The sequence below is a fragment of the Leucopleurus acutus genome (genome assembly GCF_964270905.1).
Source record: "Leucopleurus acutus genome assembly, chromosome: 17".
In the NCBI taxonomy this organism is placed as follows: Eukaryota; Metazoa; Chordata; class Mammalia; order Artiodactyla; family Delphinidae; genus Leucopleurus; species Leucopleurus acutus.
This window is the reverse complement of record NC_139159.1, coordinates 23,467,155-23,495,154: the sequence shown is the minus strand read 5'-3', so window position 1 is coordinate 23,495,154 and position 28,000 is coordinate 23,467,155. Positions and strand designations below refer to the sequence as shown.

Genomic DNA, 28,000 nt, shown 5'->3' with positions numbered 1-28,000 from the left:
GCTTGTGGTAGGAAGTCACCCTCAATGTACTTACTGTGCTCTAGTCAAGAGATTGGCCAGTTTCTTTCTCCAGAGAAATCACCTCAGTCTTCTGAGCAGAGCTGGGGAGGGAATTACAACCTAACTCCTTAAGTAGCCTTTCAACCAATCCTCCTGTATTGAGCCTCACTTTCTCTCTGCACCCGCAGATACCTGGTGTTAAGTCCCGAGGTTTTTAGATGTTCTGCATTATAAATTAGGTTCTTCTTGGCTTTCCCCACTGCCAGTTTAGCAGTCAGCTTTCTCAGATCTGCCAGGTCAGTTATGATTATGCAGCCTCTTGCATTCTCTTTGTCCTCATGGGTTTTCCCCTTTGAATCTATACATAATTAGTGCAATTTATATCAGACAGTAGTTTTAAGGATACATGAAAATACTGAGAACAGTGATGTTTGAGGCTCCAGGAGAAAAGGGACCACGGCTCTCCCTGCACTCCCCTCCCCACCCAGCTCCCATGATGTAATTTGATAAACACACAGAACTCAAAGTGGCTAAAAAAATACAAGGAACATTAAGTGGTCTATGGCTTTTCTTAACATAGTCAAAATCAATAACTTGAGATCTCTTCCTGTTAACATTTAGGGATTTACATGTCTAACTTCCATTAGTATTAAGTACTCTTTCCTGCCAATATCCATTTTTATGCATTTTAAAGTTGTTTATATCATATTCACAGTCAGTTTTTTACATAGCTGAGAGAATACAAGATGGCTGTAATATTTTCTAAAGCAATTAAGTGTTAATTACCTGTTATTAAATCAATATTTCTCCAAAACTTGTCCTTGATTTCTTGGCCTTCCTAACTTTCACCTAGTATATGTACCTCATTTACTTCCATAGCTCAACTATCAAGAGTCTGTCTTTCTGCTGGAATATGGTCACTTTTTCAAAATTGTGGTATCATAGGCCTTTAGTGGCTTGAGTGATCAGAGAGCCAGAACTGCCCTTAGAAACAGTTTGGGTTGACAGAGCTAGCAAACAAAAACACAGGACCCCATTAAGAATTTCAGATAAACAATGAATAACTTTTTTTTTAGTATAAGTGTGTCACAAATATTGCAGGGGATAAACTTATACTAAAGAATTATTTGTTGTTTATCTGAAATTCAGATTGAACTGGGTGTCCTGTATCTTATCTGGCAATCCTAGACCCAGACTACTGGGGACCCCCGTACGGGGCCCTGGGTTTTAGAGCTCACCCACCAGTGCTTTTCTCAGGGTAAGGAATCCTTGGCACCAATTGGACATACCCATCCATTCCTGCACCCTCTTATACACCATGCCCTGGGTGTCTGCAATCCTAGTCTACAACTACAGGTGTGACCAAGGGGTGGCTGATGGGAAAGGGTGGATCGAGATGGGATTTCTGGCTGAGGTGCTTGGGCACAGGAGCATGGCAGGCCAGCATGACTATAGGACAGAGTCCTAGGTAAAAAGACCAAGCCAGAGGAAAGGGCCAGGGTCTTTGTTTGTACCCTCACCCTGGGTCCCACAAATGTGAGGGGTGGGCCTGCAAAGACCATCTGGCCATATACATTGTATGTGATTTCCGCTGGCTATCAGATGGGGAATGGGTACAACGAGGGCAGAGTGTATAGTTTCCACTTATAATGTATGGCTTCTGTTTCTAACCTCTTCAATATTTTCATTTGCTTCCATTCATCTGCTCTTTGCTACACTTTTTTTTTTTTGGCCATGCCACGCAGCTTGTGGGATCTTAGTTACACGCCCAGGGATGAACCCCGGGCCACAGCAGTAAAAACACCAAGTCCTAACCACTGGACTGCCAGGGAGTCCCCCTGGTACATTTTCTTGTAGAAATTTCACCAATGAATGGGTATTTGAAAAAAGAAACTAAAGAAGAAGAAAAAAAAATCCATGTCACCATTAACAACAACAACCCTGCAAAGTAAATCTAGTGTCTCTCTCCTGTACTGAGCCTTTTAAAGGATGGTTCAGTTAAATGCACCCCGGTGCTCAGTTTAAGTGCTAGCCATTCTCCAGAGATTCCTCGGTGTGCTAAAACATAAGCTCTGTTCATTTGAGTTGTAACACATCATGAGCTGTAAGTACAGATTCTATTTGTCAAGAAAAAAAAACAAGTAGAAGGAAGACACAAGAGAAAAGTAGGCTTTTGTGGAACTATTACATGCTAGGTTGTTTATAATATAAACAGTGCTTTTTTAGCCTTGTAGAGAAAATGAAGTTAATATTTGTCTAAGGTTCAGGGCTGCATGAATCCACCTAGGCTGGTACATGCCAGGAAGGGAATTTTAAAATGGCATGTTGTATTAGTTAGGATGTTTTTGGCTCAGTGTAACAGGAAGCCAGCTCTCGTGGTTTAAAAAAGTCAGGCGTTTATTTTTTCTCCCATAAGAAGCAGCTTCATGATGCCACTGAAGACCCAGGCTCTTTCTGCCTTTCTACTCTGCCAAACTTGGCTGTGGTTTCCTTCCTCATGTTTCAAGATGGCTGCTGCCCTTCTAGGCTGGAAGGGGGAAGCTGAAGAAAAAAATGTTTCCAAGTCTTTCTTTTTTTAAAATTGAAGTATAGCTGATTTACAATATTGTGTTAATTTCAGTTGTACAGCAAAGTGATTCAGCTATACATACATATATATCTATCCTTTTTCAAATTCTTTCCTGTTATAGGTTATTACAAGATATTGAATATGGTCCCCTGTGCTATACAGTAAATCCTTGTTGTTTATCTATTGTATATCTAGTAGTGTGTATCTGTTAATCCCATACTCCTAATTTATCCCTTCCCCCCTTTCCCCTTTGGTAACCATAAGTTTGTTTTCTACATCTGTGAGTCTGTTTCTGTTTTGTAAATATGTTCATTTGTATTACTTTTTAGATTCCACATATAAGTGATATCATATAATATTTGTCTTTCTCTGGTTGACTTACTTCACTTAGTATGATCATCTCTAGGTCCTGCCAAGTCTTTCTTTCCGAATGATTTCTTGGAGGTTTCTTGCTCATATCTCATTGGTCATTAATGTGTCAGAGTGCCACCTCCAGCTGCAAGGGAGGTTAAAGTGGCCATGTTTCAGCCGGACACACCGCTATCCCAAATAATATTTGGGTTCTCTTAGGAAGAAAAATGGTAAAGCTGGGTATGGGCTGTGCTATTAGCATCTGTATGCTATTAGCCGCAGATGCGAACAAGCACATAAATTCTTCAAAACACAAGTCATTTTTCTCTCCCAACATACATAACAGTCAGGTTCATCACTATATAGCAAGTTAAATAGATACGAAGAGAATAAATCATATTTTGAACCAACACTATTTTCAAGTGCTATATTTTTGTCCACAAGTTAGTCCATAGGTTGAGAGATTGTCTTTCCAGCCATTTATCTGAGCAGCAGCTAGTCAAAAATTCTTGACCACATTATAGAACGTCCTGCCAATGCCAACATTTACCTTACTGGTACATTTAAAAGGTCATTTAAAAGAAAAAAAAAAACTATCATTGCAACTCTTTGTTACAAACACTGGATTATTAGTAGATACAATGTACCTCTTTTCAAATTTAAACCTGAAAGCTAAACTTACAATGTTGACTAAATGCATAGCATAATTAAAGCAATGAAACCATGACACAAATGATCCTTGACCTCCTGAAGCTCATAAGCTGCTAGGTTATGACCTAGCAGGGCTGTGAAACAGACAACCCTATAGCTGTAGTAGGCTGGCCTGGGAGATGAGTCCCAGGGGTGAGTGCCACAGGAGAGAAGCCAAATGCAGTGGGAGTAGGGGCAGTCAAAGAGGAGAGGTCTCAGCGGATTGAGATAAACAGAACAAACCTCACGAGAAGACGCTGGCAATGCAGGTGGGAAAGAGATACACTTACTTACAGCGCAATGGACAGAAAACATGGAGTTGCTTCAGGTAACTACTGCTAATTAAAAAACATACTAACAAAAGCCTAGCGTGTGTGAAGTAGTAGGCGACGCTGCGGGCTGAAGGCCAAGCCAGAGTCTCCACGTAGCACAAAAAGAAGCTTGCCTTATTCGTAGCTGCAGACAGCTTAGGAAACTGGGTTACCACCTTAGAACTATGTGGTAATGAAAGTGACTTCACGTAAGATGAGAAACTGCAGAACACTTTGGAAATAGAGTGCTAATGCTAATCACGAGAAGTGTTATTACGGGAACTTCAAACTGTCCGTTGATAAATGGACATGAAGCCTCCAATTATATTTTCAAAAGATCCCTGTTGATAATTCTACCCTTTGGTTAACTTACTTCATTTCCAACATTTCATTTAATTCATCTCAGCGTGTTGTCCTTAATCCTGCACCCAAAACAGTCAGATTTTATTACCTGAAAATCTTCCTAATTTGCCACCGAAAACCCTGCTCTATTAAAAGACAGGACCACATGTTTTTTCGAGAGATTCTTTGTAATTTTCGCCTCTTGGCTTGCTTCGGACCTAGTCTGTCAGATAGCATAGGCTATTATTTCGGCAGCAGGAGAACATGAAGAATATAAGGGAAAAAGAGCCACTGGCATGTCGAAAGAACCTTCCTGTTTTTGCCACTCAGTAAGTACAGAAGAGTAGGCGCTCGCGGAGGCAAAGAAAGGGAATCTTCAGGGTCCCCCGAGGAAACTTCTGATATGATAAATAACTTGAGAGTGGAACGTAAACGCCATCCCGGTCCCCACGCGGCCCCCACGGTGATACAGAGCCTTCGCCTTCCCCCCTCTTCCCTCTTCCCCCGGGCCGAGTTCCTGCCTGAGCTCAGCCTGCCCTCCCCGCCCGTCCTTCCGTCCTTCGGTCCTTCCGTCCGTCCTCCCTCCAGCGCCGACGCGGCGGAGCGCACCAGCCGGCGGGGTCAGGTGATTGGGTGACGCCCCGGCGAAGCGCTCCCCACCGCGCGCGGGCGGCGCCGCCGCGCTCTACGCCTCCGGGGGGAGGGGACTTCCCGGGAGCCGCCGGCGGAGGACGGGAGGAGCGCGGCGGGCGGGCGGGCCGAGCGGGGACTCGCTGCCGGCGGGCGGGAGACATGGATCGCGGCGAGCAAGGTGAGGGCGCGGACGCCACCGGCACGGCGCCTCCGGGATGGGCGCGAGGTCCGGCGCGGCGCTGGGGTCCGAGTCGGGGTCCGGCGCGGCGCGCGGCCTGGCGCCGGAGCAGGTGCAGAGCCTTCGGTGCCTGCGCCGCGAGTTGCATACCCCGATCCGGATCCGGCGTCCTGGTGGGGCCCTGCTGCAGGGAGCGGCGCTGGCGGCCGGAGAGGGCGGATGGGGCGCGCGTGTGTGTTAGAGAGAGACGAAGCAGAAAGAAAAAGAGAGAGAAGGTTCTGGGAGGCGGCGGAGGGCTGGCGCCAGGCTTACCGAGCCGGGGCTGCAGATCGAGATGCGCTTTGGTGGAAAACAGGATCCAGGGAGTCCTGTTCAGCTCGCTCTTGTGACCGGTGGAAACTGAGGGACTGAGGACAGTAGGTTGTTTCGCCCCGCAAGATGGGCACGTGAAGTCCTCCCCACCCGCATGTGAAGACTTTCTGCCCTCTTCTCCTTAACGTGGTTAGGATTTTGGGTGGCGTTTGAGCCCCTGGCGATGGCTTTGGATGCAAACATTTAACATCCCCCAGTTGTGGAGTAGTGGCTACGGGTTTATTTGCAGGCGGGGAATTTTTCATAGCAAGGGTCCTCTTTTACCCGTCAAGGTGAAACCCCCCAACACAAAATCCCTAATCTGATTACTCTAGCTTTGGATGCACTTGTTTTTGAATGTAGTGTATTAAGTGAAATTGCCTCCAGTTGAGTCATTGTTTAAGAGAGATGTGGCAGTAGTATGGCAAGGTTTTCGGATTTAAACATTGCCACATCCTAGAGATCTTTGCTGATAATAACCCACTAACAGTAACCACAGATTCGTGGCACGCTTTTAAAAAGGTATGTAAACGCTAAAAGAAAAAAAAAAGAGTAACGATATTAAGGTAAATTTTAGGAAGTGGGGGATAGGAATTATTCCTATTTTGAGTTCTAATACAACAGTTTTCATTAATTTTTTATTTTTTACCCTCCAGTATTTACTTTCATGCATGTGAGTTTTTGTTGAAATAAAACCATATTCCATATATACTATTTTGTGTTTTACTTCTGATAAGTTGTAAGATAGAATCTTTGGAGCCTTCCAACCCTTCCTTTCTCCCCACCCCTCAAATTAATCTCACACCTGACATCTGAGTGTGTATATTATAAACATTTTATACAATATATTTTTTTAACTGTCAGTTCTTTTCTTTTTTAACATCTTTATTGGAGTATAATTGCTTCACAATGTTGTGCTAGTTTCCGCTGCACAACAAAGTGAATCAGCCATATGCATACATATATCCCCATATCCCCTCCCTCTTGCATCTCCCTCCCTCCCACCCTCCCTATCCCACCACTCTAGGTGGTCACAAAGCACTGAGCTGATCTCCCTGTGCTATGCAGCTGCTTCCCACTAGCTATACAATATGTAATATATAGTGCATATGTAATACACTATATATACACTTGCACACATATTGTCTAGATTTTATACGTCTTGAGGTTAGAAGCATATACTTCATCTTTGTCCACGGTTGGGTAGCCTGGTGATTTGCACATGGTAGATATTTAAATGTTTGAGTCAAAAAGCCCCTCACAGGTCTTATATGTATTGTTAGGAGGAGGCCTAGGGGCCACCAAATAAGCCAGCATTTTTTTATCTGGATTTTAATGGGGGCAATGAGGGTGTCAAATATGTGAACGTTTGTATGTCTTATGTTGTCATATTTAACGTAATGATGCTTTTAGAATACACAACTGTATGTGGTACTTGTCAAAGTGGACAGAGCTGTGTTTGACCCAGGTGAGTGGAGTGACTAATTTTTTTTAGATTTTGTATTCTAGTTTGGCTGGTAAGAGTCACAGCCATTAGTACTTCTGTAATAGTCCAGTTTGCTGATGCACTTTGTGTGTTTTGTTTTTTTAAAAAATAAATAAATTTATTTATTTATTTTTGGCTGAGTTGGGTTTTTGTTGCTGTGCGTGGGCTTTCTCTAGTTGTGGCGAGCGGGGGCTACTCTTCGTTGTGGTGCATGGGTTTCTCATTGCAGTGGCTTGTCTTGTTACAGAGCACAGGCTGTAGGCACGCAGGCTTCAGTAGTTGTGGCACACGGGCTCAGTAGTTGTGGCTCGCGGGCTCTAGAGTGCAGGCTCAGTAGCTGTGGCACATTGTCTTAGTTGCTCCGTGGCATGTGGGATCTTCTCGGACCAGGGCTCGAACCCGTGTCCCCTGCATTGTCAGGTGGATTCTTAACCACTGCGTCACAAGGGAAGCCGCTTTGTGTGGTTTTTGTAGGACTAGTTTTTTTTTTCTCTGTGTGTGTGTGTGTGTGTGTGTGTGTGTGTCTAAGACATATTTAATAAATTTCTTGGTTTATAAGAGGAGTCTTTTTCCGTCTCTAATTTTCAGATGTTTTCTTTGGTCAGGATATTTGTTAGTCATGTCAGTCCTTGCTTTTAATTGTCATTCTTGGACGGCTAGGGAAATCCATCCTCTTAAAGTGGAGAGTCTGGAGACTTGGCTCTAAATGAAAGATGAGCCACCCGCCTGGGCAAGGTCAGCTGACTCACCGCACAGCTTTGCTGTCTTAGAACCACATGGCCTTTCCTTATACTTTTGCTTCCTTCTGCCTGTCTCCTTTGCCTTTTCATCTCTATGTTCCCACAGCACATAGTAGGTGTTCAGAAATATGTGTTGACTGCCTCAGATGACAGGGAAAAGTGCCCAAGAGCAAGTACCTTCACGTTCCTGTAATCTCCGATGTCCCTCTAAGTTGGTCATTTGCTTCCCACTTCCTCCTGTACATTTTTTCCTCTGTGTTTTAAAGAAGCAGAAATCTGGTTGGGTGGAGAAAGTTGCTGATAAAGCTGCATTGAGCGTAGAGGGTAAGTTTACCCGTCAGGTCTTTGAACTGGTAGAGGGGATGCCTCAGTCTTCAGCGATTCCATAGACTCCAGGCTGAGACTGAGAAGGAAGAACCTGCGTTTGTAAACCTGCAGGTTCACCAGCAAAGTACGTTGGCTGAAAGATGGTTGGCTATGATCGTCACTTGAATTTGTGATTTTTTTCGAAGTATCTAAAACCAAATCAGAACATTTTAGAATTTGTTTAATTTTCTTTTTTGGTATGTGTGGAGTTTGTTGTGTTTGTCCCTTAAAAAAAAAAAAAACCTGTAGATGCAAAATTAAATGCCTTACCTCTTGTCTTAAGTACGTGTCTCTGTTGAATTGTCTCCTTATCCCTTACTTCTTATGAAGTTGTCAAAATCTATCCTTTGCTACTGATTTTTAACAGAGCTATGAAGTTTTAAAATGAGCAGTTTACCTTTGTTTTCAACCATGTATTCTGAATGCTTTTTAGTATCAGCCTGAGATTCTGTTTTTCCTGTCCTCTACTATACCCAGACTTTGTATACAATACTCTACTTATATTGAGAGCAGTCAACATCAAATGATTTAAAATGTACCGTAAACCACATAGTGCCTCTCAGGAGTTATTACGCGTTCAGCCCAGCAAAGCACACTTAACGTGTGTGCTATTTCCCACTTTGAAAGTGCAGTGCGGCCGGCTAGCTAGAGAATACATTGTGGAAAATATCTCCTGACTGCCTTTTGTGGGGCTGAATAGATAATTGTACTCGAGTACTCTCCTATGTTAGTAATAACTTGTCGTTTAGCACCATTATATTGAAGTGACAGTCACCTAGCCACTAAGCATTTTATCTGTGTTTGAATTAAAACACTACCACCACCAAAGCTTTATATTTTAATGGGGTGAGGGAAGGCTGCTGGGGCTGAAACAACTGGGGGAGGAGAAAGCTGTAAGAAAACCATGACACAATAATAGGTTACTGTAATTTCAGCATGGTAATTATGCCTTAGAAACAACAGAAAGGTAAGGTGTCGCTCATTTACAGGTAACACAAACATAGGGATGCATGGATAACAGTTTTGAGGGTCTGCTCACAAATCTGTGGGTGTGACCCACCCAGGTTCTTGGTGTCTTTGGGCAAGTCTCACTTTCCGTATGGTGCTAATGTCTTTGTTAGCTCCCATTCACTTCCTGCATTTATTTTTATGCAGCAACCTGCCTAGTCCCTCGGGAAAAGCTGAGTGGTAAGAGGGGTTGTGATCCTTCAGAAAGATCTCAAAACCGCATAATCTGTGTACACAATAAAAACAAATACAATCAGCTTCCAAACAGAAAAGAACACCCAAATCTCCTGAACTTCTGTGCTGCTGGTCCTTTTGTTGGAGGCTCACATTATTTTATTTTCCTTGTGGGGTTAATTATTTCTGTTTTAATTGTTGACTGTTGTAAAAATCTCTCTTCTGAGACTCTTCCAAATTTTATTTAAACTCGCTGGGTACCAGCTGTCCAGAAACCATAATCTTAGCAGTGTGTTTTTTATTAGAAAAGTGTCCAAGGGATCAAGGGATTTAATGTTTAGTGGAAGTTAACAAAATGTTTAAATTAAAAATACTTCTTCGTAACCGAGAGTAATTGTTCATTTTAGTAAAGTCAGAAAATACAGATGGAGAAAAAGAACATAATATTACCTGTAATCCTAGTCTGGAAAATCACTGTTAACGTATTGGTTTATATCCATCCATGTATCTATCCTTTTAAACAAATCACAAAATAATCTCCTATTGACTATTTCATCTTATATCTTGCCTCCCCTCCCTTTTTACACTCAGTATATTTTAAAAATACCCTTCTCTAGCATCATTTTGACTAGTGTGACCAGGTAATTAATGCACATGATACAGCGTTCAGAATGACTAAAAGGTTGCAAAATGTAAATCTCCCTTCCACTCCTGTCTCTGAGGCTATTTCCCTTGGGTAGTGATGTCACCATTATTAACAGTTTCTTCTCTATCCATCCAGAGAGATTCTACTTATATAGGTGTACACACATGTATTTAAATACTGTATATGTATGTGTGTGTATTATATAAGCTGTAGCACGCAGATTATTTAGCGTCTAACTTCTTTCACTGAAATACAATGTGTATTTTAGAGATCATTGAACATAACGTTATATAGAGCTGTTTCATTTTCAGGGCTATTTGTAGATGTCTATCTGTAGATGTACCATGTTATGTACCATAACAGGTGATGTTTATCTTGTTCCCTATTGATGGACATTTAGGTTTCCCCTAATATTTTGCTATGAAAGCAAAGCTGCAGCAAATAAATCTGTATGCAAGTTATTTGATAAATGTGCCAGTATGTCTGTAGGAAGAATTCTTAGAAGAATGTGACTGTTCAGTTTTGATGTGCTAAATTCCGCTCCATAGAAGTGGTGCCAGTTATTCGCCACCAGCAATGTGTGAGCATCTGCTTCCCTCCATCGTGCGCCCAGGGTGTTGTCACACTTTTTCATCTTTGCTTATCTTGTAGGGGAAAAGGAGTTTCTCAGTATATGCTTTATTGTATACTTTTCTTAATATGAAGGCGGTCGTACTTCTTTTGATATGTTTGAGATCTAGATTGCATTTTCTGTGACATGTCTGATCATATGCTTTGCCAATTTTTCTTTTCTCTTTTTCTTCTTGACTTATAGAATGTAGCCCTCTGTCCATGACATGAATTGCTAATATATTTTTTCCTAGTTTGTCATTCCTTTTTTGACTTTCTGGTGATATTTTCCAAGCAGAAATACTAATTGATGGTGGTTTTTATTTATAGCTTCTGCTCTTGAATCATTCCTAGAAATGCTATTCTCACTTTGAGTTTATGTTTTTATTTTTTACATTTAAATCTTTCATCCATCTGGAGATTATTTTGATTAAAAAATGGGAGTTATGAATCTCAACCGGCTGCCAGCCCCTCAGCTGGCTACTCAATTGTCCAATACCATTCACTGACTAATGGCTCTTTCCTTTACTAATTTGACACAGTACTGTTATCAATACTAAAGTCCTGTATTATTTTCTTTCCCCTTGATCTGTCTGTTCATGCCCAGCAACTAAACGGTTTAAATTATTGTAGCTTCGTAATATGTAAAAATGTCTGGAAGGGCTAGTCTCTCCTGTTCACTCTGTTTTTCTTCTTATTGCTAGAGTTTTTCCTAGCTATTCTTGCCAGATTTTATTTCCAAATGAACATTAGAATCAACTTGTCTGGATGCAAATTCAACAGAAATCCGTTTGGTATAGCTTTCTTCCCTCCCCGTTGCTCTCCCTCTCTCACCCCGTTTCCCTTTCTCTTTCTTTTATTAGACCTTGTTTTTTTCTTTATTGAATGTCCCAGTATATGTTCATCATAGTCGTACTACACATAATATATATATAGTTTTGTATTGTATTTTGGATACTATTAGATAATCAGAATTTTAACATGTCATTTAAAAAAGTATCTCCAAACTACCTTTTTTGATGACTGTACCCTTTCAGCATTTGGTGTTTATTTAACTGTTTCTTTGCTGGAATATAGATTGCTTTTCATTTTAGCTATTATAATACTTTAAAGAGAAATTGTTTTAAGATCAACTTCCTGAGACAGGACTAAGGATGTCAGTATGTCTAGGCCTTTTATGCCTGTTGCTAAATCGCTTTCTGGAAAACATAATTGTTACTGCTTTTTTTATTGTAGTAAAAAATGCATGACATAAAATATATTATCTTAAGTGTACAGGAAAGTATTGTTAACTATATGTACCTTATTGTATAAGAAATCTCTAGAACTTTTTCATTTTGATGACTGAAACCATGCACCCATTGAGCAACACACATTTCTCTCTCCACACAGCCCCTGTTAACCACCATTTTCTTTTCTGTTTCTGTGAGTTTGATTACTTCACCTACATCATTAAAGTGGAATCATGCAGTATTTGTCTTTTTGTGACTGACTTATTTCACTTAGCATAGTGTCTTCAGGATTCATCCATGTTGTTGCATATTGTGGGATTTCTATCTTTTTAGAGGCTGTATAATTTTCCAGTATATATGTATGCCCCATTCTCTTTATCATACTTTATTTTCTTTATTCATTCTTCAGTGGGCATTCAGAGGTTGCTTCCACCTTTTGGCTTTTGTGGGCATGGGTGTGCAAATACTCTTTGAGTCCTGTTTTCCATTCTTTTGGGTATATACTGTAGGAAAGGAAAATTTATTTCCCCTACCCTTCTTGGTTCTTTGGCTGGTCTGATAATCAAATTAACGTAGGACAGATTAACAGGTGAAAAACAAATTTAGTTACATATGTGCGGGGGTTTTACAAGAATATGAGACCCACAGGCATTCAGGGAATTGAGACTTATATGACATTCTGTGTTATGGAGAAGAGGGTAGGGTTCTGGGTCTTCAAAGAGAAGGAAGACGATCACAGGAAGATGGGAAGAGCAAAGGTTTGGTAAACAAATGTTTGCCATGCCACGCAGGACAGTGGGATCCAGGGAGGACTTTGATCTCTAGGCCCAGTTGAGCTACCCCCAGCTCAACACCTCACCTGTGCTCTTTGTAATTATCTCTTGTGATAGTTCCCTTCCTGGACTAGACCCTCTATCTAAATCCTTTTAGGCAGGTAAGGCAGAGGTAAAAGTTTTTCCTGAATCTGCTGGGTCTTGAATGCCTTCAGCTCAAAATAGTCCACATGCCAGAGTGGTATATTTGAGGGAGACTTGTTCTGAACCCCTTCAATACCCAGAAATAAAATGACTGGTATATATGGTAGTTCTATTTCTAGGTTTTTTTTTTTTTTTCTTTTTGCAAACTTCTATACTGTTTTCCATAGTGGCTGAATGGCTGTACCATATTACATTCCTACCAACGGTTATTTTAAAGGGAAATGGGAAGGTTGTAGGGGCCAAAAAACTGAAGAGAGAGGGAGCCTGCATGGGTTCTAATTTTTCCACATCCTCAGCTACACTTTTTATTTTCTCGTTTTGATACTGGCCTACCTAATTGGTCTGAGATAATATCTCATCGTGGTTAGGATTTGCATTTTCCTGATGGTTAGTGATGTCGAGCAGCTTTTCATGTGCTTGTTGGCCATCTGTATGTCTTCTTTGGAGAAATGTCTATTCAAGTTCTTTGCCCATTTTATGTTTGGATTATTATTAATATTTTCGTCAAGTTGTAGGAGTTGTTTATGTGTTGTGGATACTTAGCCCTCATGAGATGTATGGTTTGCAGATGTTTTTCTCCCATTCTGTAAATTGCTTTTTCACTCTCGGTTGTTTCCTTTTCTGCAAGATGTCATTGCCCTTTAAAAAAAAAAAGAAAGAATTATAAAGCTTATAGGTAAAAAAATGCCATCTCTTTTCATTTAAAATTCTTCCACTTGCTAGAAGGGCTGTAGATGATAGTAGCCATTTGTGTTCCCCTTTTGAGATTGTTTGCTCCTTCATTTTAAAATTGGGATCTTAGTGCCTTCTTTTACCCTCACCCCGCTCCCCTGTTCATATTAAACCTTTGTGTTTTGTGGCAAGTATTTATTTTTTTCTATTTTTATTTTGGTTATGTTGAATCTTTTGTGTTAGTTTTACTAAGAAAAGACATTATTAAGAGCAGATATTTTCTCGGTGACAGTCTATAGAGTAAGTTGCGTGGCTCTGAGTTGCTTTCAGTACTTCCTTCTCTGTGTCTTTGTGTCTTCTGACGCTTTTGTAATCAATACGAAAAGTCGTGGTTTTAGGCAAGACTAGTCATTTACATGCCTTGGCTTATAGGCGTGGTGAATGTTTTTCATGTTACAGCTATGCAAATGTAAATGTCAGTTTAAACATGATGTAAGACATGACCTTATAAAGTTTCAGATTGAGAATAAACTTCACCCATTGTATTTTGAGCTTTGCTGGAGGCATTGTGGTGTGGAAAAGGAGCTTATGGTGCAATCAGTAGGGCTGTAGGAATAAAGATAGTTGTTTATCCACCCCACTCGGATCTGTACTTGGCTAGAAATGAAGTGTCAGTAGGAGAAAGTTCTTACGTTCGTATTCCCGGCTCTCAGTTGAGTGTGTGTGTAGTAGGTACTCCATCAATATTTGTCCTATTGCACATACATTCATTAGAAAGATTTCTAACCTATATAAAATCAGATGGGATTAGATAGAAAAGGTGAAGAATTAAGGAAAGTTAATTGTTTGGCAGGGAGACAAGAATACATGTTCCAAATGTGCTTATAGTTTTATATATAATCACTGAAAATCTGGTCTGTAAATAGAAACCAAACTGGTACTTTACTTCCCAAGTATATATGTAAGAGTGCGTGTGTATACATTTACAGATAGAGGAGGAGACAGTGCTGTTAAATTTTTGTTCTCCAAAGGATGTTGGATGTAGTGCTCAGTAAATACTTTCATAAATATGTTTTCTATACTATTTTATTGAGGGTAGTTATTTGATGCTAATGTATTCTGAACTTAGGAGGCAAGGATGGTGTCAATACATTTTAGAAGTTTTCTTTGAATGCAGTTGAGAAGGGTAATGGCGTTGCTGACAGTGGTGGAAAGGGTTTGCTACTAGTTAACCAGAAGACAAATTATGTAAAGAGGGAAAAATGCAAACATTTTGGCTGGCTGGGGCATTTTAGCAAAGGGGTGACCAACTTTCCATTTTGGTATATACTGAGTGTATCACTTCCGGTATATCACTTTATTAGTAATCAGAATGGTGATGATGATGATTCCATCTGGTTTTTGCAGAGCTCTTTCTAATTTTTCTTCATATTATTCCATTTCCGTCTTTCAGTGCTGCAGGGTGGTAGAACGGGTATCATTTCCATTTCACACATGAGGAACCAGAAGCTGAGTGACCATGACCTCCCCATTCTTACTTTACTAGATGTGGAGAGTTTTACAAAAACTTGGTCGCACACCTGTTGTCTCTAAGAGAGTAACCTAGTGGCCAAGAACAATTTAAACTACATTTGCAAACAGTTTAAAGGGCTGGGGACACTAAGTACTTTTTAGAAATGTTTCCTTCCAACTAATTAAAACAAAATTGGAATCTGAAGGGACCACTTCAGGCCCTGCATTATAATGACCTAAGTTTTCCAACTGGGGTTTTACTGGGTCACATTTAGTAATACCACTACTACCACTAATGCCAGCAACAACATCTGCTGGGTGTTTTCTATATACTAGGTCTGTTCTAAATGCTTTTTTTTTTTCATTTTGAAAATTTTTATAACAAACCTGTGAGCCACACTCATAATACCCTTGCTTTACAACTGAAGAAACAAAATGTGAAAGAATGAAGTAATGGGACTTCCCTGGTGGTGCAGTGGTTAAGAATTGGCCTGCCAATGCAGGGGACACAGGCTCAAGCCCTGGTCCAGGAAGATCCCACATGCCGCGGAGCAGCTAAGCCCGTGCGCCATAACTACTGAGCCTGTGCCCTAGAGCCCACGAGCCACAACTACTGAGCCCACGAGCCACAACTACTGAAGCCCGCGTGCCTAGAGCCTGTGCTCTGCAACAAGAGAAGCCACCGCAATGAGAAACCTGAGCACCGCAGCGAAGAGTAGCCCCTGCTCAATACAATTAGAGAAAGCCAGCCCGCAGCAACAAAGACCCAACACAGCCATAAATAAATAAATAAACAAATTTACTTATTTAAAAAAAAAAGAATGAAGTAATAACTTCTCCAAGGGCACATAGCTTGATGCAGACAGAGCTGGGTTTTAAATCTGAAATATTTGGCCATATAGTTCATGTCCTTATGCAACATATTATACTACCTAAAAGTTCTATATCTTGTCCCTTTTCCTTTCAGAGGTGTTCAGAAGGGTGCCACGCTATGGTAGCTACCATGGGAAGGGCGCAGTAGGACTTGTATCTACACCAGACTATGGCCACGTGTCTGTCCTCGTGCACCAGAACTCATTGTAAATGTTCAGGGCAAAGAATGCTGGACCTGAAGTTACGTCTGTGTTCAAAATTTGGCTTCATCACTTTTTGGTGATGAGACATCGGATCAGTCACTCAACCTCTTTGAGGCTGATAATACTTCAACTGTTTGCGAAAATTGAGTAAAAATCTGTGACTAGCACTGGGGTTCAATAGATACTGATTCTGAAATGGAATGTGAGCATTTCTGTAAAATGCTAATTCAGTGGTTCCCCATTCAAATTAAACATTTCGTTTATTTATAGACAATTATGATATGATGCCTGCCCTCAGGCTTACAGGCCAGGCTGAAGAAACACACAGAGAACTTGGTCACTGTAGTCAAGTGGAGGTTGTAAGGGCTGCATGACAGGCTGAGGAGAAAGTGAGCAACTCTGGCTGGTCATCAGGAGAGGGGTCTCATAGCAGGTGACCTTTGAACTTGGACTTGAAGGCTAAGTAGGTGAGAGAAGGAAGGGTGAGGAAGGGAATTTGGGAAGAAGGTTCAGAGGGCTGGTGATCCTCAGAAGTTCCTTGTGGCTGGAGGTCTAGGTGGTCGCTAGGGGTGTGTGAGCACTCTTGTGCACTGGGATCAGGAATCAGGACTGTGTTCTGATAGGCAGGTGGTAGGTGGGTGGGAGTTTAGTTTTAGAATAGCATTTTGCCAGCTGCATAGAAGGTACTAGCAAAGCAGGCAGGGGGTATCACTGTGTTCCACGCCAGAGGTGGTGGTGCTGGATTCCCGAGGGATCTTTGGTAGAACAAGTCAGATGTGAGGGGAGAGGATCTGAGGATAGGAAAGAACAGACAAGGGCTTTCAGATCACATGGAAAACAGGAAAGAGAGCAGAGGCAGGCAGAAGGAAGGGAATTCCATTTGGAGTGTGTTACATCTGAGGTCTGTTCTGTTTATCCAAAGCTGCATAACAGATCACCCCAAAACCTAGTGGTTTAAAACCATAGCATTTTTTGTATGGTCACAGATCTGTAATTTGAGCAGGGCTTGGTGGGGACAACTTGTCTCTGCTCCACTCAGCTCAGCTGGGAGGCTTGCAGCGCGAGGCTGGGCTCATCCAAAGCCTCACTCACTGACACGAAGGTGGCTGTACTGGGGAGATGCCAGCGGCTGGGGCTCCTCGGGCACCTGACTCAATCCCCATGGTCTCCGGTGAAAACAGCATGACCTGTTTGAGGACGGTGATTTGCTTGCCTGTGTTGAGTACTGTTTTTAGCTGGAGACCATGTTCTTGACCCAGCAGCATACAGCCTCAGTGTGCCTGGGCTTCTTATATGTTACCCCAGGGCCCCCAACCTGTGGGTCCTAAGAGAGAGGCAGGCAGGGGCTGTGTCTTTGCGTGACCTAGCCTTGAAGTCACGTGGCATCACTTCCTCCTCATTCTGTTAGAAATGCGTCACAAAGACTGGCCGAGATTCAAGGAGAGGGGAATTAGACTCCACTTTTTGTGAGAAGAGTGTACACACGACAGATGTGTGCACATGTTTTAAAACCACCACCAGGTCCTTGTGGGATGCTGGTGTGGATGGGTTCATGGGTGAACTACAGATCTTGAAGAGAAGGATCTGGGACAACCTAAATGTCCATTGACAGAGGAATGGATAAAGAAGATGTGGTACATATATACAGTGGAATACTACTTGGCCATAAAAAAGAATGAAATAGTGCCATTTGCAGCAACATGGATACAACTAGAGATTTCCATACTAAGTGAAGTAAGTCAGAGAAAGACAAATATCATATGATATCACTTATATGTGGAATCTAAAATATGGCACAAATGAACCTATCTATGAGACAGAACCAATCATGGACATAGAGAACAGACTTGTGGTTGCCAAGGGGGAGGGAGGGGAAGGAGAGCGATGGACTGGGAGTTTGGGGTTGGTAGATGCAAACTATTACATTTAGAAAGGATAAACAACAGGGTCCTATTGTATAGCACAGGGAACTATATTCAATATCCTGTGATAAACCATAACGGAAAAGAACAGAAAAAAAGAATGTCTCTGTGTGTATAACTGAGTCACTTTGCTGTACAGCTGAGATTGCCACAACATGGTAAATCAACTACACTTTAATAACAAAAATTAAAAAAAAAAAAGAAGGAACTGGGCAGGAGAGCAAGGTTTGGGAGACGTGATCATTTGAAGCTATTAACTATTAGCATATTACTTACATATTAGCACATGTGATATTTGAAGCTATTAAGTTGCTGAGACAGCCCAGGAACAGAAGTAGAACAGAACATGGAATCTGAAGATTTCAGGGCAGGGAGAGGAAGGTACAGGAATAGGGAGTTTAACTTTCAAAGGCCCTGGAGAGGCAAGGTAGATCGAAGGGGGACAGTAGATATTGGCTTTGGTGTTAAGGACCAGTCATGGATAATGCTGAGAGATTCAATCTCCAAGGGTTGGGAGGGGGTTGAGGAGAATGGAGAGGGCAGAACCCATGGATTTGGGGCCTGTGAGAATGGTCAAATGTGGTTTTAAAAAAAGAAACAACCCACAAATTGAGAGACTGCTCTTTCAAGAAGCAAGGTGGTTTTTTTGTTGTTGTTGTTGTTCTTTGCGGTACGCGGGCCTCTCACTTGTGGCCTTTCCCATTGCAGAGCACAGGCTCCGGACGCGCGGGCTCAGCGGCCGTGGCTCACGGGCCCAGCCGCTCCGCGGCACGTGGGATCTTCCCGGACCAGGGCATGAACCCATGTCCCCTGCATCGGCAGGTGGACTCTCAACCACTGCGCCACCAGGGAAGCCCCAAGGTGGTGTTTTAAAGAGAAATTTGGATTACATCGGTGATTTGCTTGCCTGCACTGTGTGTTGGTTTTTGTTTTCATGCGCAGAGAGGATGCTTGTTTGACCTCTGTGCATGTTTGTAAAATGAGAGAAGAAAGTGAGGCAAGGGAGAATAACTGGATTTGCTATTCCTGTATATGTCACTGGTTTTAGTTAAGATGCTTTTAATGCGAAATGTATTTTAATAGTCCTGTCCTAGAGTTTGACCTTCAAGGCGCTCAAGTCTGTAAGCAGTCATTCACTTTAATGTGTAAGAGCCTTGCGGAGAATAGGTATTTATTAAATACCTGCAAAACGAACGCATTATACTTTCTCTGGGTGGTATGAGAGCCAGAGAAGCAATTTAGCCTCGAGGTGACATTATAGCCAAATCATAGTAAAGCTGTGATGTTTTTCTAAACCAGTGATTTCTCAGGGCAAACCTGAATTGTGAGCCCCCCCTTTTCATCGTGGAATGTGTCGGCTACGGGGCTGATTTATGCAGCGTCTGAATTTGTCAAACAGCCTCTTGAGAGATGGTTTTCCCTCCAGAGAGGCTGTACCCGCACTGGAAAGTCAGCCAGCTGTTCTCCTTGGGTCACGGTTGACCTTTCAGTCGGTTCTCCTGGTGGTTTTTCAGTGGGTGGCTGCTGTTCACTGCTTCAGGAATTCAATGAAGATTTTGACTAACAGTAAAGATAACATGACAGCTTTCTCTTGATTTAGGGGCTTTTATTTTTCCCAGAATTACAATCTCTTCCCAAACTTCCTTCCTCTTTTTAGCCCTGAGAAGAGACTCCAGTCCTGGGAGCCTTGCTGCCCTGCAGGTGGCCTCTGACTGGGGCTGTGGTCACTACCCATGAAGGTCTGATGACATTGTCCTAGTCTGATTATTCTCTTCACAATGGCAACTGTAGCTGTTAAATTTGAAATGCAGTGACCTCTGATGTAACAACCAACTTTTCAAAGTATACTAGGTCCCCAGTGTTCATGGCATCATTACTTACAATTGGCAAGGTATGGAAGCAACCTAAGTGTCCATCAGCAGATGAATGGATAAAGAAGATGGGTATATATACAATGGAATGCTACTCAGCCATAAAAAAGAATGAAAATTTGCCATTTGTAGCAACATGGATGGACTTGGAGGGCATTATGCTAAGTGAAATAAGACAGACAGAGAAAGATATATGTACGATATCAATTATATGTGGAATCTAAAAAATACAACAAACTAGTGAGTAAAGCAAGAAAGAAGCAGACTCACAGATATAGAGAACAAACTAGTGGTTACCACTGGGGAGAGGGAATAGAAGAAAGGCAATGCAGGGTTAAGGGAAAAAAAGGTTATTATGGGATTATATGAAGTCATATGTGTGAAGCTTTTGAAAGTTGTAAAGCACTATAGAATTTAAAGAATCTTTCATTCAATATAAAAAACAAAGGAGCAAAGTGCACTAGGTCGCTTTGATAATTCCCTAAAATCCAAAGTGATGCATAAACCTCAGATCCCGTGTCAGTCTGTCCACTCCCCTCAGTTCGGGTGTGTGCACGGTTGTTTCTTTCAGTTTTCTGTTGTCCATCTTTGCTTTTCTCTTCTCCTTCCCTTAGCCTTTCTCTCGTTTCCCGTCTTTTTACTGCACCTAATTTCCACTTTCTTCTTTCTCTTTTTAATCTTTTCCCATTTGGGGACATAAAATGGAACTCAGGAGTTTTGTTGCTTTTGTTCTTTTTGTTTTGCTTTTACTTAAGGGATTTCATGGATTTATTCAATATATTTTGTGTTTCCTATTAGTATTAATTTTTTTTTCTTTAGGAATAAAAAACCCCCCTGAAAAGAGGTTTCCTAGTTTGTTCATTTATTATTAATTAATTTCATTGCTATTGTGAAGCTAATTTAGGTCTCTCTCTCTCCCTCCCCCCCCCCCTTTTTGGTGTGTGTATAATGATTCAAAGCTTAGAAAAAAATATTTCAAGTTATTAATTGGGAATTTTCAAAAATTATACTGTAATGGTTGAACTATTTGGGTTTCTCTGTGTGAATTCTGGGCAAAGGTAGAAACACTTGGAGGCCATATCATTTTTAAAACTTATTAGCACCCCTATGTTCATAGCAGTACTCTTCACAATAGCCAAGACATGGAAACAACCTAAATGTCCATTGACAGATGAATGGGTAAAGAAGATGTGGTATATATACACAATGGAATATTACTCAGCCATAAAAAAGAATGAAATAATGCCCTTTACAGCAACATGGATGGACCTAGAAATTATCATACTAAGTGAAGCAAGAGAAAGACAAAAATCATGTGATTATCACTTATATGTGAAATCTAGAATATGACACAAATGAACTTATCCATGAAACAGAAACAGACTCACAGACATAGAGGACAAACTTATGGTTACCAAAGAGGAAAGGGGGTGAGGGAGGGATAAATTAGGAGTTTGGGATTAGCAGATGCAAACTATTACATGTAGGATAGATAAACAACAAGGTCCTGTTGTATAAGCACAGGGAACTATATTCAATATCCTGTGATTAACCATAACGGAAAAGAATATGAAAAAGAATGTATATATATATATATATATATGTGTGTGTGTATGTATAACTGAATAACTTTGCTGTATAGCAGAAAATAACACAACATTGTAAATCAACTATACTTCAATAAAATAAATTAAAAAAAATAAAGGAATTGAGGGAAGTGTTAGTTGCAGTTCTAATCAGGTGCCATCCCAGGATGTGGACCTTTGTCGTACTGTCACTTCCACCTCGGACTCTGGGCACGTTGGCAACCAACAGATGCTCCAGCTTCCTGAGCTGAGGGAGAGGTTGCTGGATGGGTGGCCCCTTCCACCTGGGCTCCTGGTACTGTCACCGGCACTTGCCTGGGGAGAGCATCAGGAATCCCCCCTGCTGACTCTCCTCCTGACCAAGATGCCTGTCTGCTCAGCCACCCTTTTGCTTTTCAATTTTATTTATTTATTTAATTTATTTTTGGCTGCGTTGGGTCTTCGTTGCTGCGTGCGGGCTTTTTCTAGTTGCGGTGAGCAGGGGCTACTCTTCGTTGTGGTGCCCGGGCTTCTCATTGCGGTGGCTTCTCTTGTTGTGGAGCATGGGCTCTAGGCACTCGGGCTTCAGTAGTTGTGGCACGTGGGCTTCAGTAGTTGTGGCTCTGGGGCTCTAGCGTGCAGGCTCAGTAGTTGTGGCTCATGGGCTTAATTGCTCCGCGGCATATGGGATCTTCCCGGACCAGGGCTCAAACCCATGTCCCCTGCATTGGCAGGTGGATTCTCAACCACTGCGCCACCAGGGGAGTCCCCTCACCCTTTTGCTTTTGACAGTGAAATGCCATTGGGGGGAGTTTTTTAATGTGTGTTCATTTTCTCACTAATACCAGTACATCGCACCCATAGTTGCCACACTGAACAAGAGAAAAATGTTGTTGTGTCCTTCTCAGTGTGTCCAGCCACAGAGAGCATGGCAGTTCTGCTTGTCTTTTCTTTAGAGTTTGGAAAAGGTGAATGAAAGGGTGCAGAGGGCAAGCTGGGGATGGTTTTGGTCTTTCAGCTTTGGAAAATTTTGAAATTCTTAGTTCTTTTTAACCAGTACTGTGTGCAAAAAAAAGGGAATTTTATGTGGTGGTGGTGCTAAGACATTTATTCGGTGCATCCTGGGTCCTGGCTCCAGCCAAGCAGTGGTGGGCAGCGAATGCCTTATCTGACACTCGCATCAGCTCTGGGCAGATGTCCTCTTTCTCTTCCATTTTCCTGATGAAGGGGTTTGACGTGTAGGGGGCTTAAAGAGCTCCCTAAGATCGTGTAGTTTATCTGCAATATTTTACCTCCTCTCAATCACGTAGAGAGATCTTATTTTAAGTGAATTTGTTATAGACATAGATTTACCTCAATGGAGCTGATTTACTTAATAATACCAAGTCTCAAATGTAAGGAATCTTGCCTGTGAATCATTGTGGGAACCACGGATGAGTGAAATGTTTTGATGCCCGTATGGCAAAATCCTTGGGACGGCAAATCAAATGCAGTCTCGAGATGGCTGTTGTGGACAGAAGGCTTTTGTTTTTGCTTTTTGGAAGCAACTATGGCCATCGTTAACTTCCTTCAGTTACTGGGCATTGTGTCGTTAAAGCAGCTGCACTTAACATATTTAGTATTTTTGTATGCTTTGCAGTAATTCTTTATCATTTTGGGGAGCATAGGTTAAACATAATTTTAGTGGAGAAGAGTGTAGAAAAGCAAAGCAATAAAACATTTCTTTTTCAAAGATATTACATAATTATAGACTGTAATAAAACATTCCTTTTAATAAAGAACCTAGTGATCCCTATAATCTTAAGCACTCCTCTCCCACGTTTATTTGTTCGTGCGTAAGCATCATTCTGTCTTTGAATATCCATGTTAATTAAAGGACAGATATACTAATGGAAACATAAACATGTTCTAATGAAAGTACAAACCAAGGTGCAGGCCTTATTTTCTTTATTCAGTCATATTTGTCCCCTCTGCCCTCCTCCCCCCTGCCCTGAACACACCCTGTCGAGTCAGGGTTCAGGCTCTTACTCATAAGCGTTTACTTGAAACACAGGCTGCTGCTTTGGCGGGCCTTCAGGAGGTCAGTTTTCCTCGGTTCAAAGGGAACCCGAGACTTGCTTGTGCCTGACTTCTTTCACATAAGAGATCTGCTTTAAAGTTGGCTTTGCCAGGCACAGTTTTGAGTATTCCACGCAGGGGGCCTTTCGATGGGGGTGGGTGTCGAGGAGGACGGGTGTTTTCACAGCAGCGTTGTGGACCTCCTCTGGGAACTGCAGCTGTCTTGGGTCACCCATCCGAGCTCAGACGGCTCATTTCTGCCCACGCGGTTCTGTCATTTACTGTGGTGGGCGGACCTGGCTCCTCCAGCCTCCCCTGAGGATATGGCTGGCCCCTCATCTCGGGATCAGCTCTCTACCTCTGGGTGCAGGGGCTGGGGATGAGGATGGAGACGGGATGGGGGAGGGAAAAGATGTTCAGGATTGACGTGCTCCCGAGGTCGGAGGGCTGTGGTAGGGAGGTAGAGGCAGGGCTAGCCTTCTTCCTTTCTCCAGCTGTTACTGGGCATTGAGAAATGTCTGTTCTAGAAGGTGCCTTTCAAGCCCGCCCACCCCAGGAAGGCAGAGCTTCCCAGAGTTGCAGTGCTCTTTTATTGAACAAACAGAGAGGCGCCAGGCTCTCGTTTATACTGAAAGCTGCTTATCAGTAAATGCTTAGGCCTTCTCTGACAAATATTGACCTAAAGGCAGTTATATTCTGTGTCTTGCCTCTTACCTTAACTTGTTTCCTAACTCATTTAGGCACAGATATATTACAGTAGACATATTGCAAAATGATCTTGTAATATAGCTTACACCTTACTCTTTTCATACTCTTTTTCTCAAGTTTTAAGTCTGTTCTCTTTAATTTTTTAAATTTTATTTATTTTTGGCTGTGTTGGGTCTTAGATGCTGCGTGCAGGCTTTCTCTAGTTGTGGTGAGCGGGGGCTACTCTTCGTTGTGGTACGCGGGCTTCTCATTGCGATGGCTTCTCTTGTTGCAGAGCACGGGCTCTAGGCGCATGGGCCTTGGTAGTTGCAGCACGTGGGCTCAGTAGTTGTGGCTCACGGGCTCTAGAGCGCAGGCTCAGTAGTTGTGGTGCACGGGCTTAGTTGCTCAGTGGCATGTGGGATCTTCCTGGACCAGGGCTCAAACTCGTGTCCCCCGCATTGGCAGGCGGATTCTTAACCACTGCGCCACCAGGGAAGTCCCTAAGTCTGTTCTCTTTAGAGGTAAAGTATGTTTTTGTTTAATACTCTTTTATTTTGTTGAAGTATAGTTGATTTACAATGTTGTGATAGTTTCTGGTGTACAGCAAAATGATTCAGTTATACATATATGGATAGGCACATTCTTTTCCATTATGGTTTATCACAGGATACTGACTGTAGTTCTCTGTGCTCTACAGTAGGACCTTGTTGTTTATCCATTCTATATATAATAGTTTGCACGTGCTAACCGCAAACTCCCAACCCACCCCTCCCCCACCTCACCTCCCCCTTGGCAACCACAGGTCTGTTCTCTGTGTCTGTGTCTTTAATACTGTTGATGTGGCAAATCTTTTTCTTTAATTGGATAGTTCTATTATATGAGGTTATCACAACACTCTTTGCTTCATCTTCTCTGGGTAAAGAACCCAAGCTTCTTACATGGATAGAGCTAAAAATTTGGCCTTGTTAAAGGGAGAAAAAAAAAATTGGCCGAATGGTGGGAGATGAGAAGGAGAACTGTGCTTCCTTTTAGGCTAAAAAAAGAAATTATTTTTCTCTGTACCATGGAGAAACATGGCCCAGAAAATTGAATGGCATACAGCTGTTTCTTTGTAGTTCTGCAATCACTTCGAGCATGGGGTTTTGCTTGTGTCAAAGAAGAAGTGGGTTGTGATGACCTCGCAATATGCGAGAGAATAAAGCTTTACACTGGAGTAGCTGATGTTCCCAAAACCCCAGAGTGAGAGTGTACTTTTATCCAGCTTTTTCTCTTCAGTGAAATTGGAAGAGCACTTGTTATATAGAGCGAAACTTTTACTTCATCTTTTGTGGCAAAGTTAAGTAAGAATATCTAGGCTGTTTTAGATGTTGGCTGTTAAAATTTTTGTATGTGTCAAGGGTGACACGATGCACTTTTGATATCAAATCAGCTAAGCTCTCACTTTTAAAAAAATTTGGAAGTGGAAAATTCATAAATCTTTATAAAATACCATTTATTTTTATCCCTGGGTTAGAGCATGACTTGTCATAGCATGGAGATTAATAGGTCACCTCTTACTGCCATCTCTCGACTGAAAATTACGTATAGCTAATCCTATTTTTAAACATATAGATTTCTGTAAAACCTTATTTTAAAAAGGATTCCTAACTACCCGTGTGTGTTTATCTTTATAAATATTAGCAGTAATGGTTGATTTTCTTCTGAGGGTCAAGTTGAAAAATAAAGTACAACGTTTGTGTATGTCTTTGTGTGCATGTGTGTTTCCAGGTCCCACTACCCTGAAGGAGGATGGTCAAGGTTAGAGGCATAGTGGCTAGATGTGTGCACTAGGATTTGTGACTTAGGTTTCAAAGCTCCCTTGTCACCTGCAAAACAGCCCCAGCAGGTGTACGGATGACAGCTGGGGTGCACATGGCATTGGCAACTGCAGTGTGTAATGCTGAAGAATCGACAAAACAGGACAACAAAAGACTTTATAAAAGTCTAGCTTTTCCAAAACAATGTCTGCATTGTTCTTTTTTCTCCTTTGGTAGCTAGCTGTCCTTCCTACGAGAGTTGACTGTCCTGCACTCTCTCCACAGGCACACCAGTAGGACCAGCTGAACTCCGTGGAGAGTTCTGGAGTAAAATTCCTACTGGTCTTGTTCTTCCTGTTTGTGACCTCCCCTTTCAGCAGGTCTTAGGGAACTTCCGCTCTCCCATTCCATCAGCTTTTCCTCCGCCGCAGCTGCATAGTTAACTCTTCCCCAATCTCCACCTGTAGTATCTGAAAAAAGTTACTTTTAATTTATGGAGCAATGCATGAATACAATCTCCTTGTTTTAAAAAAAAGAGTTGGGGGGCTTCCCTGGTGGCGCAGTGCTTGAGAGTCCGCCTGCCGATACGGGGGACACGGGTTCGTGCCCCGGTTCGAGAGGATCCCACATGCTGCGGAGCGGCTGGGCCCGTGAGCCATGGCCGCTGAGCCTGCGCGTCCGGAGCCTGTGCTCCGCAACGGGAGAGGCCACAACAGTGAGAGGCCCGCGTACCGCAAAAAAAAAAAAAGAGCTGCGGGGGAGAATATAGATAAAGGTGATCGCTCAGAGACCTCAGTTGCTGTGAGTCTTGTCAGTCCCTTTCTTGGGGATGTGTAGATAGACCCGCGTAGACAGCAGCCCTCTAGCTTTTGCTTGCATCAGAGGGCTTGCACAAACATGTATTGCGGGACCCAGATCGCTGATTCAGTCCTTCTTGGGGTGGGGGGAGGCCTGAGAATTTGCATTTTGAGCAAGTTTCCAGATTCAGGGACCACACTTTGTGGACACTCAAAGAATTGATTTGTGTGTGTGTGTATGTGTGTGTGTGTGTGCGCGCGCACGCGCGTGTGCGCTCACCTTTTAAAAAAGCAAATGCTATCATACCCTATGTGCTTCTGTATTAGTGTTCCAGAGTGTAAATATGCCTTAGTTTGACTTGTTAATGGGCATTTTGCTTCATTACAGTATTTTAAAAAAACTATTATAAACGAATGCTCCACTGAGCATCTTTTTTTTTATTCCTGTTTTATGTAAGCAGGTTTGTCTAGGGTAACATGAAGAAGTGAAATTGCCGAGCATGTATATTTTATTTCATTTTTGTTCTAATAGATGCTGGTGTCTCCCTGACTCTCTGTGATGTTCACCATATTAATGCCCAGCCCTGGGTAATTTGTTTTAGTCTCCTCCTAATCTGGGGCTAAGCCAAGTTGCCAGGAAAATTATAAAAATGTGCTGACTGGGCTCTTTACAAATTCAACATGAAATGAGCTTCGGGCTGCTGGCCAGTCTTTATTCATTTTTTGCGGACTTCCTAAAACAGTGATATTCAAGTATTTTTTTTCCCCCTTAATACCCTTGATGGATAAGAAATGCCCACAGTAACAATGGCTCACATAGTTTCTAGAGGGTTTAGGTCCAAATGTATCTTTTTATGTGAAGTCATTGTTAGACTTCTCCAATCTTGGATATCCCCACCCCTCCACCCCCATCAGACTCTATATTTATAACCAAATGCAACATTCTTCATGCCCTCCATCTTCAACACCAGTTATTCCTCCTTTTCTGTTCTGTCCTGGGCAGGGATATGTGCTAGGTGAGTCGGCAGGTGTTAGGGGCTGTAGTCATATGTAAGTGCAGGGTAAGTGAGTGTTACATCTCAGCACTACCATTCCTAATACTTAGGATTTCATAGATTGGTGAAATTAAAATTGGGGCTGGGAAGCTCACACTGGGTCCTCAAATCCTGTCTTGCCAAGTCATTAAAACCAGCCAACAAAAAGCCACCATGTCTAAAATTAAAATATGAGATTTTTAAACATCCCTCTACACCCTCCAAAATCAGAAAGAATACCCCCGAATAAAGGTTATGACTTTTAAGTTCAATTTCGAGAAAATGGTTTCTGTTTTCTCCTTTGTCTCAGACAAGTGAAAATGTTGATTTAGTCTGGAGTTACA

At 42.1% G+C, this 28,000-nt stretch overlaps 1 protein-coding gene across 1 annotated transcript in view; it reads left to right on the top strand.

The window, feature by feature from the left end:
- The first annotated feature begins 5,032 nt into the window (after positions 1-5,032).
- LOC309974289 (tumor protein D52) overlaps positions 5,033-28,000 on the top strand; it is a 119,303-nt gene continuing 96,335 nt past the window's right edge. The window contains exon 1 of the mRNA XM_082858871.1: positions 5,033-5,074. Within this exon, the coding sequence (XP_082714997.1) occupies positions 5,056-5,074 (19 nt within the window). The 5' untranslated portion in view covers positions 5,033-5,055. The remainder of the gene's footprint in view (positions 5,075-28,000) is intronic.